At 40.0% G+C, this 13,329-nt stretch overlaps 1 protein-coding gene across 4 annotated transcripts in view; it reads right to left on the reverse strand.

Annotated features, from left to right (window-relative positions):
- The window catches only part of LEF1 (lymphoid enhancer binding factor 1), a gene marked incomplete at its 5' end in the record, with an annotated part of 126,321 nt that extends 113,087 nt beyond the window's left edge, over positions 1-13,234 (reverse strand). For all 4 annotated transcript variants that reach the window (XM_082389121.1, XM_082389119.1, XM_082389120.1 and 1 more), the window contains 3 exons: positions 8,916-9,049; positions 10,509-10,575; positions 13,022-13,234. In XM_082389121.1, coding sequence (XP_082245247.1) covers positions 8,916-9,049; positions 10,509-10,575; positions 13,022-13,234 — 414 coding nt within the window. The remainder of the gene's footprint in view (positions 1-8,915; positions 9,050-10,508; positions 10,576-13,021) is intronic.
- Between the last annotated feature and the right edge of the window lie 95 nt (positions 13,235-13,329).

Below are 13,329 nucleotides of genomic sequence, written 5' to 3' on the forward strand. Positions count from 1 at the left end.
TATGTTCTGAAGGCAAATACGGTTATTTTTTATGAAAATAAACAAGTCTTCAGACCTTAAGAAGGGAAGGGCAGTGACTCTATCACTTACTAAATTGAAGCAGGTTACTGCTGCCCCTGAGGATGGGCCCTTATCTTCAGCATGGAGATGACTACACTCAACCACAGTTTCCATTCGGGTAAATTGCCTAGCACAGTACCTGGCACATGATAGTAGTTAAAAAAGAAAAAAAAAAAAGTGAATCGTTTTCCCTTTCAAAAGAATTTCTTGAGTTTTAATTTTAAACTTTTAACATATACCAAAAAAAAAAAAAAAGAAAAAGAGTAAAAACCAATTCAAGCAATGTCTGGGAGACTTGATTCTTTTCCTAACCCTGCCAGATACTTAACTGATTAGCCCATTTATAGTAAACGGTAAACATTTCTTACTTTGGTACTCCTGGTTTTGTTTCAGACTTTAAAAAATCGAAGTGTTGGGGTCTAAGACAATGTTTAACACACTTGAGATAAGACCACAATACCTTTTTCCTTTGGTCCAAGTCATATGAACTAGTGTGCCAAGATGATACGTGTTCATAATTATTACAAGGTATAAATACACGATGTTTAAAACTGAAGAAGTCTACCAAGAAAGCTAACGCCACACTGAAATATATTTAACATTCACTGAGTTTTACTGAAAGAAAAAGAAAAGCCTTGAAAGGATGAAAGCTGTAATTTTCCAACGAGACTAGAAAAACACTGATTTCTCCTTGCTGCCTGGCCAACACATATATCCCCTTGGACCTGAGTTTTTTTAGGTGCCACGAAAGCTCGAAAGACTTAAGTCAGAAGAAAATTCGAAGGGGGAAAAAAATAACTCTCCTGTCATCCTCTACATTCACGAGGCTCTTAAATCTCCTCTCTATATAATGTTTGCAGTGGGGAAAAGAAACCCAGCTCCTAAAGGATTAAGTAAAAAAAAAAGTTTCCTAAATAAAAATCAATTATTACCCCCATCCAAGGAGTTAAGAGTTATCTGGCAATTTCATATCAAATATTAGAAGGATATGAGATTTTTAAACAAATCTTTAATTTAGAAATCCGTTCCCTCACACATCTCATTCCCTTAGTAGAAGAAAATCAGGTGCTCTCCTAACAACTGCGAGAGAAAAAAGAGCCCAAGAGAAGAAAGCTGTCTCTGTAAAGAATATAATGACAGTTCCCAAAACTTTTATTTATGCTAATATTTTCTAAAGGTTAATGTAAGGCCTTGACCCAGTGTCCAATTTCCAGGCCTGCGTGGTGCCACGGTAAGAACCAAAAATTTCTCCCCTTTCTCAGGAGCTTCCTGGATACAGCCAAACACCTCTTGTGGCAGAATTCCTACCAGGTGGGGATGAGGGCTTATACCATCTGAGACTTGTGCTTTGCTCCCATAGCTAAAAAACTGAATGCTTTCACAGGCTTCGTGCCATCTGAATTGTACATCACCATATAAGGTAGGCAACCAGATGTTAATATGCCTCATAATGAACAAGGAAACAAACTCTGATAGAGGTTAAATACCTTCCCAAGGCTTTGGGGGAGAGTGATGGACGTGGGTCTAAACCCCAGACCTTTTGCTATCTTGCCTAGGACTTCCCTCCTCCACAGGCGTAGCCTTCACAGCAGATTCTCTACCTCTGCCTGATACAGACTCAAAAGTTTTGCTCTCCACATTTGCTGAAGAATATAATCAATTTACAACACACACTGGCCTAGAAGAGTCAGCACTGATGCTACCATACGTATTTAAAAAGAACATGCAGAGTTTTTTAATATCTCAAAATACCTCAAGTGTTACTGAAAAAAGAAATGTCCTTTCTATCTGGGAAAGAATAAAAATGAATTGAGAAGCATTAACCGCAGAAACAGAATTGAAGATGGTTTTCTTCTTTATTACTTTATTTCCATCTCAAGCACCCTTCTGAAAAAAGCGTTTCTATCACCTCTTCTTCTTCAATCAGGTTTCTAGGACCTAAGTAAAAGATAAGTACTTCTTATGATCAGTCCTCAAATGAGGACCAAGTCCCATTCTTTTTCACTCTAGCAGCGAGCTCTCCAGCTGACTGTTTTCAGCTGTTACTTGGAAACAACATTCTGAAGGAGTGACTCTGACTTCCTCATTAAAGACAATGGTCTAATGCTCTTTTTTTTTTTTCCACTGAAGCAACAAATCAGAGAAAAAGTAAAATAATAAAATACTAAGGATTTATTTAGCAGACACTTTCAGATTTTGCTTTTCATATAGCATTTGGTTGAATAAAGACAGATCCTTTGGAAATATCCCCCAAAATACATGAAAAATTTCTAGTACATTATTTATTCAGCAAATCTACTTAAGTGTCTATCCCGTGCCAGGCTACTCATAACATATAACTCTCTCATAATTCATCAGTCGTCCCTGATCAACTGATCAGATGATCAACTATCATTCACAGTTAATAGGCTTTATTGCAAAAGTTTTCAGGATTTAAAAAAAAAATAAAAGGATTTATAAAAATATCTTTGTGTGTCAGCTTTTAACAGTTTTGGTAACTGTTTCATTCAGAAGCTGACAATAATAAAAGAAAATTAAAACTACACTAGAGCCATTCCCCTTTTTATATTATCGTACCTTCCCTTTGTCCACCCCTCATTCCACCTTTCTCTATATTGAGTAAAGTAGTAACAGGCTTCCTTTTTAAAGCGAACATAACATCAACAATAAATTGCTATGACTAAGATCAAAACTTGATTCTGCAGAACTGTCACCAAGTTCCATACAGTATTATTCGTGGGCATAGCTAGAAACAATGGTCAATAATCAAAAGGTTTTTTTAGAGTCTACTTGCCTCCGGTTAGCTGCAAAAATACATTTCTAGACCCTCTGTCATGGCAACATCTCTGCCAGTCATATTTCTCCTACAGACGGGGGGAAAGAGGACAGGTAACCTAAACTCTTGTTCGCGCTGTAATGCCCTTGCAATTTTCCCTGTACGGACTGAAGGCAAGCAAGTAACATTCTTCAGTGAGCTTTATACTGATCTACATATAGCAAGTGGATAATTTCAGCAGGTTTACAGATTTGGCTAGAATGGGTATTGTGTATAAATGTACTGCTTTACAGAGACTTTACAGTCCTCTGAACAGCCTCTGATAATAGTCTGCAAATAGTCCCAGCTAGATTGGCTAGATTATCAGAATCTGGGAGTTAGCAATCCCTGTTCCCTATCCATCCTCTGCTAAACTCCTGACTCTCCTTTTTGGTGCATTCAGTCTCTCCTTTTCCTCATCTTTGTTGTTGGTCTCTAGGGCATTTTCTGGCTTTGTGCCTCCAAATCTTATAGACTGATCATTTATATGCTTAAAGTGACTTAAAAGCTTATAGCAGAGTCTACAGTTCCTATAGGAACTTCACGAGGTCACAATTAATATTTAAAAAGTGATCATCAATCTAAAATATATTTTAAAAATTATTTAAATAAAGTCCAATGGCTGCCTTTTCCAAATGAGTAAGGACCTGCTGGGACAGTACAAAGCAGTACTAAGTCCCTTGATTGCTACAGTATTAGCTTTCTACAGACTGGCTCAGTTTGGCATAATGACTTAAGTAATAACTTTAAAGATACAAATTTTAAATGAATATCCTCTTTTTAAAAAACTTCAGTCCCATGACAGTGGCACCTATATAATGCTGAGTTCTACCTTTGCCTGGGAATAAAACATACGTGCTTTTCTGCTGGCCCATGGACAGTGTTGGCATATTTTCTCTTTAAACTTCAAGTTTGTCTTGAAATCACAGGGAAACCAGTTTTATAAAATTCCAATTATGTCTATAACATGTAAACGAGGAACAAGGGGAGTCAGAGAGGAATGGAATGATCTAATTGCTTAAAAAAATGTCAGTCACATAAACCAAAAACTGTTCTGCCTAAAGAACTAACAGGATTAGTTAAAAACAAAACAAGACTCAAAAAGTTGTAAAAATTTCTCAGTTGATATTGTGGAAGAATACTTGTGAGGTAACAAGTTCAAGTCCAGATAGACCCATTTATGAGGCCCTTACTCTGTCCTGTTGGAATTACACAAGTCAGTCTGCAAGACAGAAATGGATCAAAATAGTTGGGTTGATGAGAGCAGGTCCAGGACCTGTATGGGGGCAGGGGAAGGGGGTATTTCAAAGAGCAAGATTTTCTGCAGGTTGGCTTAATGGTCTTGTTTTAGTGAAACTGGGTTGTTCTCATGTCTTTACGAATGAACAAGAAATTTCTAGGGTCATTTCGAAAAAATCTATCTGACTAAGGATCACACTTCTGCAGTACCAGTCATGAAAGGGCAATATTAGCTCCTGAAGGGTCACATGTAGCATGGCTCCCAGGACACTTGAATTAGCATGGCATTCGGTCATAAGATTTCTAAATTATCTGAAGGGGGAATGGCAATCACTCCCAGTTCTTCTGACTGTGGTCCTTTCCCAACTTTGTAGCAGTACAATTAAGATGAATCAAACAAGGATTTCCCTGGCAGTCCAGTGGTGAACACTCTGCACTCCCAATTCAAGGGGTGCAGGTTCGATCCCTGGTTGGGGAAGTAAGATTCCACATGCCACGTGGCGTGGCAAAAAATAAATAAATAAAAGATGAATCAGACAGAAGAGTCTGGGGCCCTGAGGAACTTTCCCACACATTCTCCTGACATCACATTCAAATCTGAGATAGAATATACTTTCTAAAACTTAACTTCTCCTGAACTTGAGGTAAAAGGAAAATTTAATATACTTAGCTTCAAAAAGTACACAGCTCAGATTAGAAAATTTTAAATAATTTATTAGTAAGTCAAATGAAGTAGCTCCTTGCAGTAAAGTGAAAAGACACTTAAAATCTTTGCTCAAAACATAAGCCATAGTCTCCCTGTACCCTTGAATTAATAAGCCATAGTCTCCCTACTGATTATTGTTTCTGTGATTATTTTCAAAGCCAAGCAGCAGTGTGATGGACAGCTGGATAAGTGTAAGCTTACTGATTAGACATGTTCACCTAGTTCCTTAATTCCAGATGTGAACAATGGTAAAAATCTAATTTTAACTGTAAGCAAATACAAACATGGGAGGTTAAGACAAAGTTATAATAGGTAAATTCTGTTCATCAAAAATCAAAATGTTGATTCCCTTCAGGTAAAAACCATACCAATAGAACTGAGTTGCTCAAGATAACAACAAGAACAAAAAAAAACCCCTGAAACATTTTAATAGCAATGTCTACTAAAAATAAGAAAGGAAGATGAAATTCAAACACAAACACCTTCCTTTCCCACCTAAAAATCCATCCTCAGGAAGATCACAAAGAAACAAACAGTGCAGTCAACAGCACTCTCCTGACCAGGTGTTACTGTGGTTGGTGTGACCCGAGCTGCAACGTTTGCTGGCGCTTCCTGAGCTAAGTCTGCTGCTTTTCCCTTGAGCAGCTGAAGAGAAATGAGATGTTTCTCTTCAGAGAGAGGTGTTAAACATTTGGGTTGCATGAGGGACAAATGGAAGTTTGACACCTAAGATGAATAACCACAGTGCATGAGGCCAATGGGAACTTTCACTATGTAAAACCAGCCAAGCTCACTGTCACACAGTATTCAGGCACACAAGTGCCAGGACCCAGCGCAGGAGGCAACGAACTATTTTTTCCTTTTACTACATTACCACTGGCCTCCAAGGATTTTCATAAGTAAGACTCAGAGAAAGAAAGTCTTCGGAGTATGCTTTTAATAAAGTCTCCAGGGCCCTTACTCTGAAATATTTAAAAGGCTTCTGCAGCTTCTCACACTCGATGAAGACGACCACCTCAAGCCAAGGCTTACTGTGCTTTAAGAACTCATGACACCAAAAGTGTCATTATTACAGGTGCTTTCTAGCTAGGCCCAGTTTATCTGAACCAAGAAGTCTTATTTAAAATTCTATGAAACACCCATTCACAAGATTTCTGGTATAGACACACCTCTAAGAATTTCTGTTCTAGAAGGATGTAATTAGCCAATTAAAATTTCCCTTCAGATGGAAAAAAAGAAAAAGCTTGATTGGCAAAGGTGGTTCTCCTGTGTAGGTAATACTATATTTAGGTCATGGGTAAAAGCTGTGCGAGCATACGTATGTCAGTGTTTGCCTAAAAAAGAGCAGACGCATATAGAATTGTTAAAATGAGCCACCAGCAGAAACATTTCTGTGCGTGCCAGTTGGATCATCTGCAGTTACATGTGAACAGAAGATTCTATGTGGGAAAGGGCTGGTCAGGGCCCGCCCTCTCCCCCAGATGTTCTTCTAATCCTAACACCTGAGGGCAGCAGATACAGTAAACAAGCAGTTGTTTGTAATGCAAATCCAAGTAACAGGGCTGACTTGGGACTGCTCCCAGGCAAAGCCCAAACCCAAATGGTCACCCTGCTCCTGACACCCTAGATGCAAACCTATCACTGTGGATGTCAGTTGCACAAACACTCAGTCCTGCTAAGGACAGAGTTAAAGAGCAAGAGGCAGAAGTGTGGTTAGAGGTGAAGAGGAGGGGCTGCCTTCCGGGTTAAAGTGTTTTGGGTCTCAGATACACTAAAAACAGCTGTTAATTATTAAAAACCAAAGATTTCAACTCACTTCAGTCAGACCCTAAAAGAAAACAATTGAACATTGTCTTGTGGTTAAAACTGAAAAGCTTCTCGAATTGTGCAAACTGCAGAATATCGCAAGAAAACGTGCCTAAAATAAATGTGTTCTAAAATGTAACAAAATAAAGCAAAGCAGCAGATAGGAGGGTAAGGTAACTGTTTCCTGACCACACCCCTTTCCTCCACTCTACACCCACCAACATTTATTCTGGCCACAAATCTTTCCTAAACAATGAATGACGGTTCAATTCACTGACCTCAGAATTTTAATGCATACACTAACAATAAATACTTTCCATTCTAACAATTTAAAATGATTAGTATACTGAGGGGGTAGGAGAAAAGGCTAGAGAGACCTAAGGCAGAAAATGCTGGTTTAAAGAGGAAGTGAAGCTTAATTTTCAATATTCTTAGGAATAATTTATAAATATCAATAGACTTTTTAAAAATTATTGTTTTGAAAGGAGAAGTGGCTAAACTAAAGAATAAATTCCACAAATACTTATTAAGCATTAACTGTGTGCACAGCCTAAAAGTATAAGAGTATTTTAGTAGCTATTTTCTATTGTTACCAAGTCAGAGACTATAATTTGATTTGTCGGAAAGATTATTTGTTGTTCTAAAAAGCCTTCAGCAGAAATCTTCAATTATTCCTTATCTAAAACATAATCTCCTCCCCCTCCCCTCCAAAACATCAACAAAAGAAAAACAGCCCAACTTTAAAATATCTGAATGTACGCATATTTAATTCAACAATATAAAGTCTCCTACAAATTTTAAGACTCAGAAGCATTTATTTGGGTAGTCTCTAAATGTTAAAAAACCGTATTTGCTTTTATTAGTTCATTCACTTTTTAGATAAGAGATTTATACGTACCTAACACACATTTCTATCATTAAATATTAGAAAAGCCTTTTAAAATGTGAAATCACTCTTTCCTATAACAACCATCACAAGATTTCCAAGATCTCCATTTTAGCTGCTATATGCAAATTAGAAAAATCTTATCCCCTACTTAAAAGGTCAAATATCTTTTTGGAACTTGTGGGAAAAAATTGTAACTTCTAAATCACAGTGCCCGCATAAAGTGGTTATATTTCATAGACCTATCGCTTCAATAGTTGAGGGCCACAGATAATCAAGATAACCATAAATACTCTTGTTTGTTGATGACTGATTAGGAGGTATTCCTCTCTCCTACTCTGTAGTATCTCATGGCTCCCAGATTCTGTCCACTGAGGTATCAATGATAGTACTTGCCCCCAGATGTCTGTTACTGATTTTTTTTTTTTTTTCAGTTGGTGAAAGCACTGGGCTAATAAGGCAAAGACTACAGGTTCCATTTTATAATCCTAGATTTGACTTGCGGGAGGGCCAGTTAGACTGAAACCCTCATCCCCAACACCCAAATATACATGTTTTTCATTGGGGTTTGGGTGGTTGAGGGAGAGTGAGGGCAGAAAGAAGGTATATATATTGATGGAGCAATAAAAACCCATCACTACCTACGAAGAGACGAATCTCAGGGAGAACTCCATCACCAGCACATTTCACATTCATGTACTACAGAGGTAACCCTTTAGATGTTTTCTTACTATATAAATGAGGTTTCCATGTTATGCATAATGTGTAAAGCAGCTATAACGCCACTGGATTTTTAAAACTTGAAAGTTAACTGAACCCGGAGATAAAAAAGAACAATTTTCATTAGAGTTATCTTCAAGTGATAACTTTCTTAACAATTGACAATAACGCAAAAATAGCTCATTCCTCCCCACCCCCAAACTGATTTTAAAGAAACATTAGCTAATACAATAAAATGAGACACTGTTTTAAAAGCTGAAGTAACATTTCCAGTATTCAGCTCCAAACAAGCCAAAGGAGTTCTGATTCTACATAGCTTATGGGCAATGAAAGACATACAGCACTTAGTTAATTGAAAGATTAAATCAATTTCTCTCATCAGAGTAGAAAGCACAATACTCATAAAATCATGAATTTGCTGATTTAAATTCACTGATTTCATGATAGCTCGTGATCTGTTTTTTATTACCTTAACCAATAAACCAAAAGCTAAAATTCCAAGTGCAAAACATCAAAAGTAGCAATACTGTAATGCAGCCATTCCTCATAGCAGGTCTTATTTAGCAACGACTGGTCATACATAATGAAAGCATTTCCAGTGTCTTTAAAAAAACAAACATTTTGCCAAAATACAAATTAATTTACACTTCTGAAATAATCTGCAACATCAGCATGTTACTCACTGTTCTCGGGATGGGTGGAGAAAGAGATCCATTTGACATGTATGGGTCATTATTCATATTTGGCATCATTATGTACCCGGAATAACTCGAGTAAGAGGGTCCCTTGTTGTAGAGTCCTCCATCTGGATGCTTTCCTGAGAGAATGCAAAGAACAATCATATGTGTGTTGACTTCCTTTTTATATCACTGTATTTTTCATTGAAAAGTTAATAGTACTACTACAAATCAGACCTTACATAAAAGATTTGTTTACGAAGTATTGTAACTGGATTATTATGCTCTACTTTAGATTGACAGTATTTATTCTCTTAAATGGCTTAGCAGTGAACCAGATGTTTTAAAAACATGTGGTTCAATTTATTGCCACTACTGACTGGTTTTTTACTGGTGTTTTTACAAAAATAAGTGTTATCCATCTAACTTAATTTGTTGTAATACTAACAAACTGGACTAAGAAATACAGACACATGAAAGAAGACACACAAAGCTGTAATATAAATATACTAGGCCATTCAGCTATACCCACACGTATGTATTTATACACTTGAAGTTATGCTCCATCGCATTGGCAAACTCAAAAATTCTACCTGTGCTTCTAGATTTCTGGAAATTTTCTAGATTTTACTGAGGGAGCAAATTGTATCTAGCATATGGGCAACTACCCAATTTTATGAAGGATTAACTACAGGAGACTTAATTTTATGTGCTACACTTACATCACTCTGGTCAAGAAATGTGTGTGTGTTCACTGTATACATTTCTTCTCTTTAATCTGTGTAACTACTTTGTAGCTCAGAAGGAAGCCTGATATTATAGTTCTCTTCTCTTCTTCCCCTAGCTGACATATTGTATGTGCGAACACCTCATTCTGGTCAGGCCAATTGTAAGTAATTAAAGGAGAACAGAAATGTAGACTGTTCAACAAGGGAACCCTAAAGATTACAGATTCTTTTAAAGTCACATGGAGTTCTCCTTAAATCTTAAAAAATATGTAGAATTTTTACAGCTTTGAGCAATAATTGGAAATGGGGAGAAAGTCTATCACGTTCCATATGCATAGTTCTTAATTTTAAGAATAATGTTTTATATTTTTACAAGTTAGATTCTTCTTTACTGAGCCATATTTAGTCTGCGCATACAGTGCCTGCCTTCTCACTATAACAAGAAACAGCAATTTCACAAATGAAAGCCCGTTTGAAACTATTCTTGTTGGAAAATAAATTGGTGTAGACTGTCACTCTTTATAAGAATGCAGGAAAAAATAGCAAAGATCTACAATTAGAGCTTTAGGTAAAATGAGAAAAAGAGAAAAACTAATTATAGGCATTTCTCTTCCACAAAGAATCTGGAAGCCAACAGATATTCAAAAGCCCCTAAATCATTCAAAGACAGTTTTTAAATAATGTAACTATACATTAGTGACAAGCAATAAGTTTCCTGGGTTTTCTTTCCCATTTTGTTACAACACAGGCACAGTCTTATCACATATGATTCGAGTTTCTTGGATGCAAATAAAAATAGCAAAACATACCTACATTCACAAATTGCACATGTTAAATGTTAAGGTTGGGAGAAGTAGAATTAGCATCTTACCGTCATCAGGGTGTTCTCTGGCCTTGTCGTGGTAGGAGTCCTGAGAGGTTTGTGCTTGTCTGGCCACCTAACAACACGAATCCCCACCCCCAAAAGAAAGAAGATCACTTTAGAGTTTGTGACAATAATGATACAAGTGTGTATCCACTGGTAACTCAAAAGAGGACAATCAGGTGCAACTCAATCTACCTGTTTTATTAATCTAAGAGGATAGGCTAAGGCTGAGTACTGGGAAATCTTTCTCTTTTCAACATGTGTTTTTGAAAATTATCTACCCAGGACTACCAGCTATAAATGATAATAACAACAGAAACAAACTTGCGAACAGTCCATATGCTGTTCTGACCGCTGTTTACTAAAACACAACAAGGCTACTTGGATACCTAATATGACAAGAATTTGAGTTAACGGCGTTAATCGTTTTGATGGCTTCTTCAACCACTGTTTACTTCAATCAGAGCTGATTAAAAGCGGGCTGAAATATTTTGCAACTGAAAATGACATTTAACTAAAAACAAACCCGTCACTCACAAATGGGGATCTTAGGCAACTGTCCCAAACCAATCCCAGCAGGAGCTCGTCTCCTCATAAGCTACCATGGCTGGCTCAGTGCAAGCTTACAAGAGAAAAGTAAACTGTTCTGTGGTTAAAGGGAGGAAAACTTGAAAATTGGGCTATAGACTTCTAAAAGGTAGCCCAGCTAATATCAGTTCTGGTAACCACCATCCACCCAGACTCAACCACGTGCAAATCAGTGGCATTACCCCTTCACTATCTTCCTTGGGTCTGCCCCATGCCCACTTACCACTGGCAAAGATTAACAGAGCCCTAATAGGAGTTCTGGACTTCAAAATGCAGCACCCTTCTCCCCAAAGCAGAAACGTTCAGAAAATGTGAAGTACGTGGCAACTTTATTTATAGAAAAAGAAAGGACGAGGAAAATGGGTAGAAATTTTAAAAGGCTGCTCTACAAATACGAGTTTGGCCTCGAGTGTTTTGGATGTCATTTGGTTCCTCGGACATCTGTCCTCCCAGTGGCCTCCTTCCCCCCATACACACATAGTCACAAATCTTTTAAGTGGAGCTGGGTGTGCCCTGGCCACCCCTAGGTTCCCCCCTAATTGGCATGTTGGGATGAAAGATTCAGGAGATAGAGAACACCCCTATGTTCTCCTTAGAACCCAGGCCCCCGGGCTTCCAAAATGCGTACTCACCCCTGCCATTGGGATAAAGAAGGCAACTCTGAGGTGTTCTTAAACTTACTGTTTAAAACCCAAAATGTCCCCGCCCCCAAAACCACACGCGTTCTTTTTGGGGGCAGAAGGATGCCATTTAAGGAAAAAGAATATACCCTCCAAATTTCTTTGGAGGGAAAAGGCGTTGGTGAAATCATCTGAGTGTCAGGACTTTTCTACCGGATTTCCTCCAAAGCGTTTCCCAGTTGTTGAAGAAGGGTGGCCAGTGGAGTGTCGGGTATCAGGGTCCATCCGCCCCCCCTCCCCCCACTTCTGAAGCTCTCCGCGAGGCCTGAAATAGCCCTTCCGCGAGGTCCTGCTCACGGCTTTCTCTCGCCAGCACCCACGTGTCTCTATTTACTCTACTCGGGTTACCATCGCTATCGCCCGCAGCTGGCCAGGAGATCTGATAATGCGCCTTCCACCCTCCCCTGAGTGGGTGCACTGGCTTCCGCTGCATCTCTCCGACTCGCCCTTCTTCTGCAAAGATTTAAAGGCCTGATTCGGGCCCAAACTAACCCCAAATATAAGCGTACTTTTTTTCTTTAAGTGGCGATGGTTGGAGAAAGCTAGTGTTGCGGCGGTACTGCGAGGCACCCCCTGGGGTGGCTCGGCTCGCCCACGGCTGCTGGCAGCCGGTCCCAGCGGCCCAAAGGACCCGCGCCCGCACCGCCCCCGCCGCCCGGGCGCGCGCCCCCTCGGCCGGCCGGCTCCGCAGCGGTTGGGGCCTCCGCGCCTGTCCCCGGCCCACGCCCGCCTCCCCTTCCTCGGGCCTGTGGCTCTGCTCGCCTTTACCTAAGCCTTTGGTGGTTTAACGCACTTTTGCAGAGACATCTACCGAGAAAGATAGCGGGTGCACTCTGTTTTCCGTCCTACGGAAGAACTTCTCAGTAGTGTTGTTCAGACATCCTCGCTTTAATGCATCGCACTCACTAAACCCCACTAAAAAGTCCGAAGGCCAAACATTATGGGTTAAGGGCAGGTTCTCCTGGCCGCAAACCAACGGTTTAGTCACCAAACCCCAAAACTGATCCACTTGGAATGTTTCCCAGCACACCACACACACACACACACACACACACACACACACACACACACACACACACAAAGAAAGAACACTAACCAGAAGCCCAGCCACCCGCCCCCATCCCCCCACCCTGCAGACCTACTCGGGACCCTTCAGCCAGGGCTGTCCAGCGCCTTCCCTCCCTTCCTCCCTCTCTGCCCTTCCCCGGGACCCGCCACGCCTCTCAAAGCTTGGGGCAGCGGCCCGCTCACCTCGTGTCCGTTGCTCGCCGGGATGATTTCGGACTCGTTAACCAAGGAAGACTTGATGTCGGCTAAGTCACCTTCCTCTTCAGGGTGACTGATCTCGGCGAAAATTTTCTCCTTCTGGGGATCGCCCTCGTCTTTGAAGGGGATCATCTCGTCCGTGGCGCAGAGTTCCGGGTCCCCCCCACCGCCGCCGCCTGCCCCGGAGAGTTGGGGCATCCCGACCACTCTGTAATCTCCGCTCCGCTGGGGGAGCACCCCAGGCGACAGCAGAAAAGAGAAGGGGTCAACGAAAAGGGGAGGAGGAAAAGCAG

This window comes from Balaenoptera borealis (assembly GCF_965194805.1).
Source record: "Balaenoptera borealis genome assembly, chromosome: 4".
In the NCBI taxonomy this organism is placed as follows: Eukaryota; Metazoa; Chordata; class Mammalia; order Artiodactyla; family Balaenopteridae; genus Balaenoptera; species Balaenoptera borealis.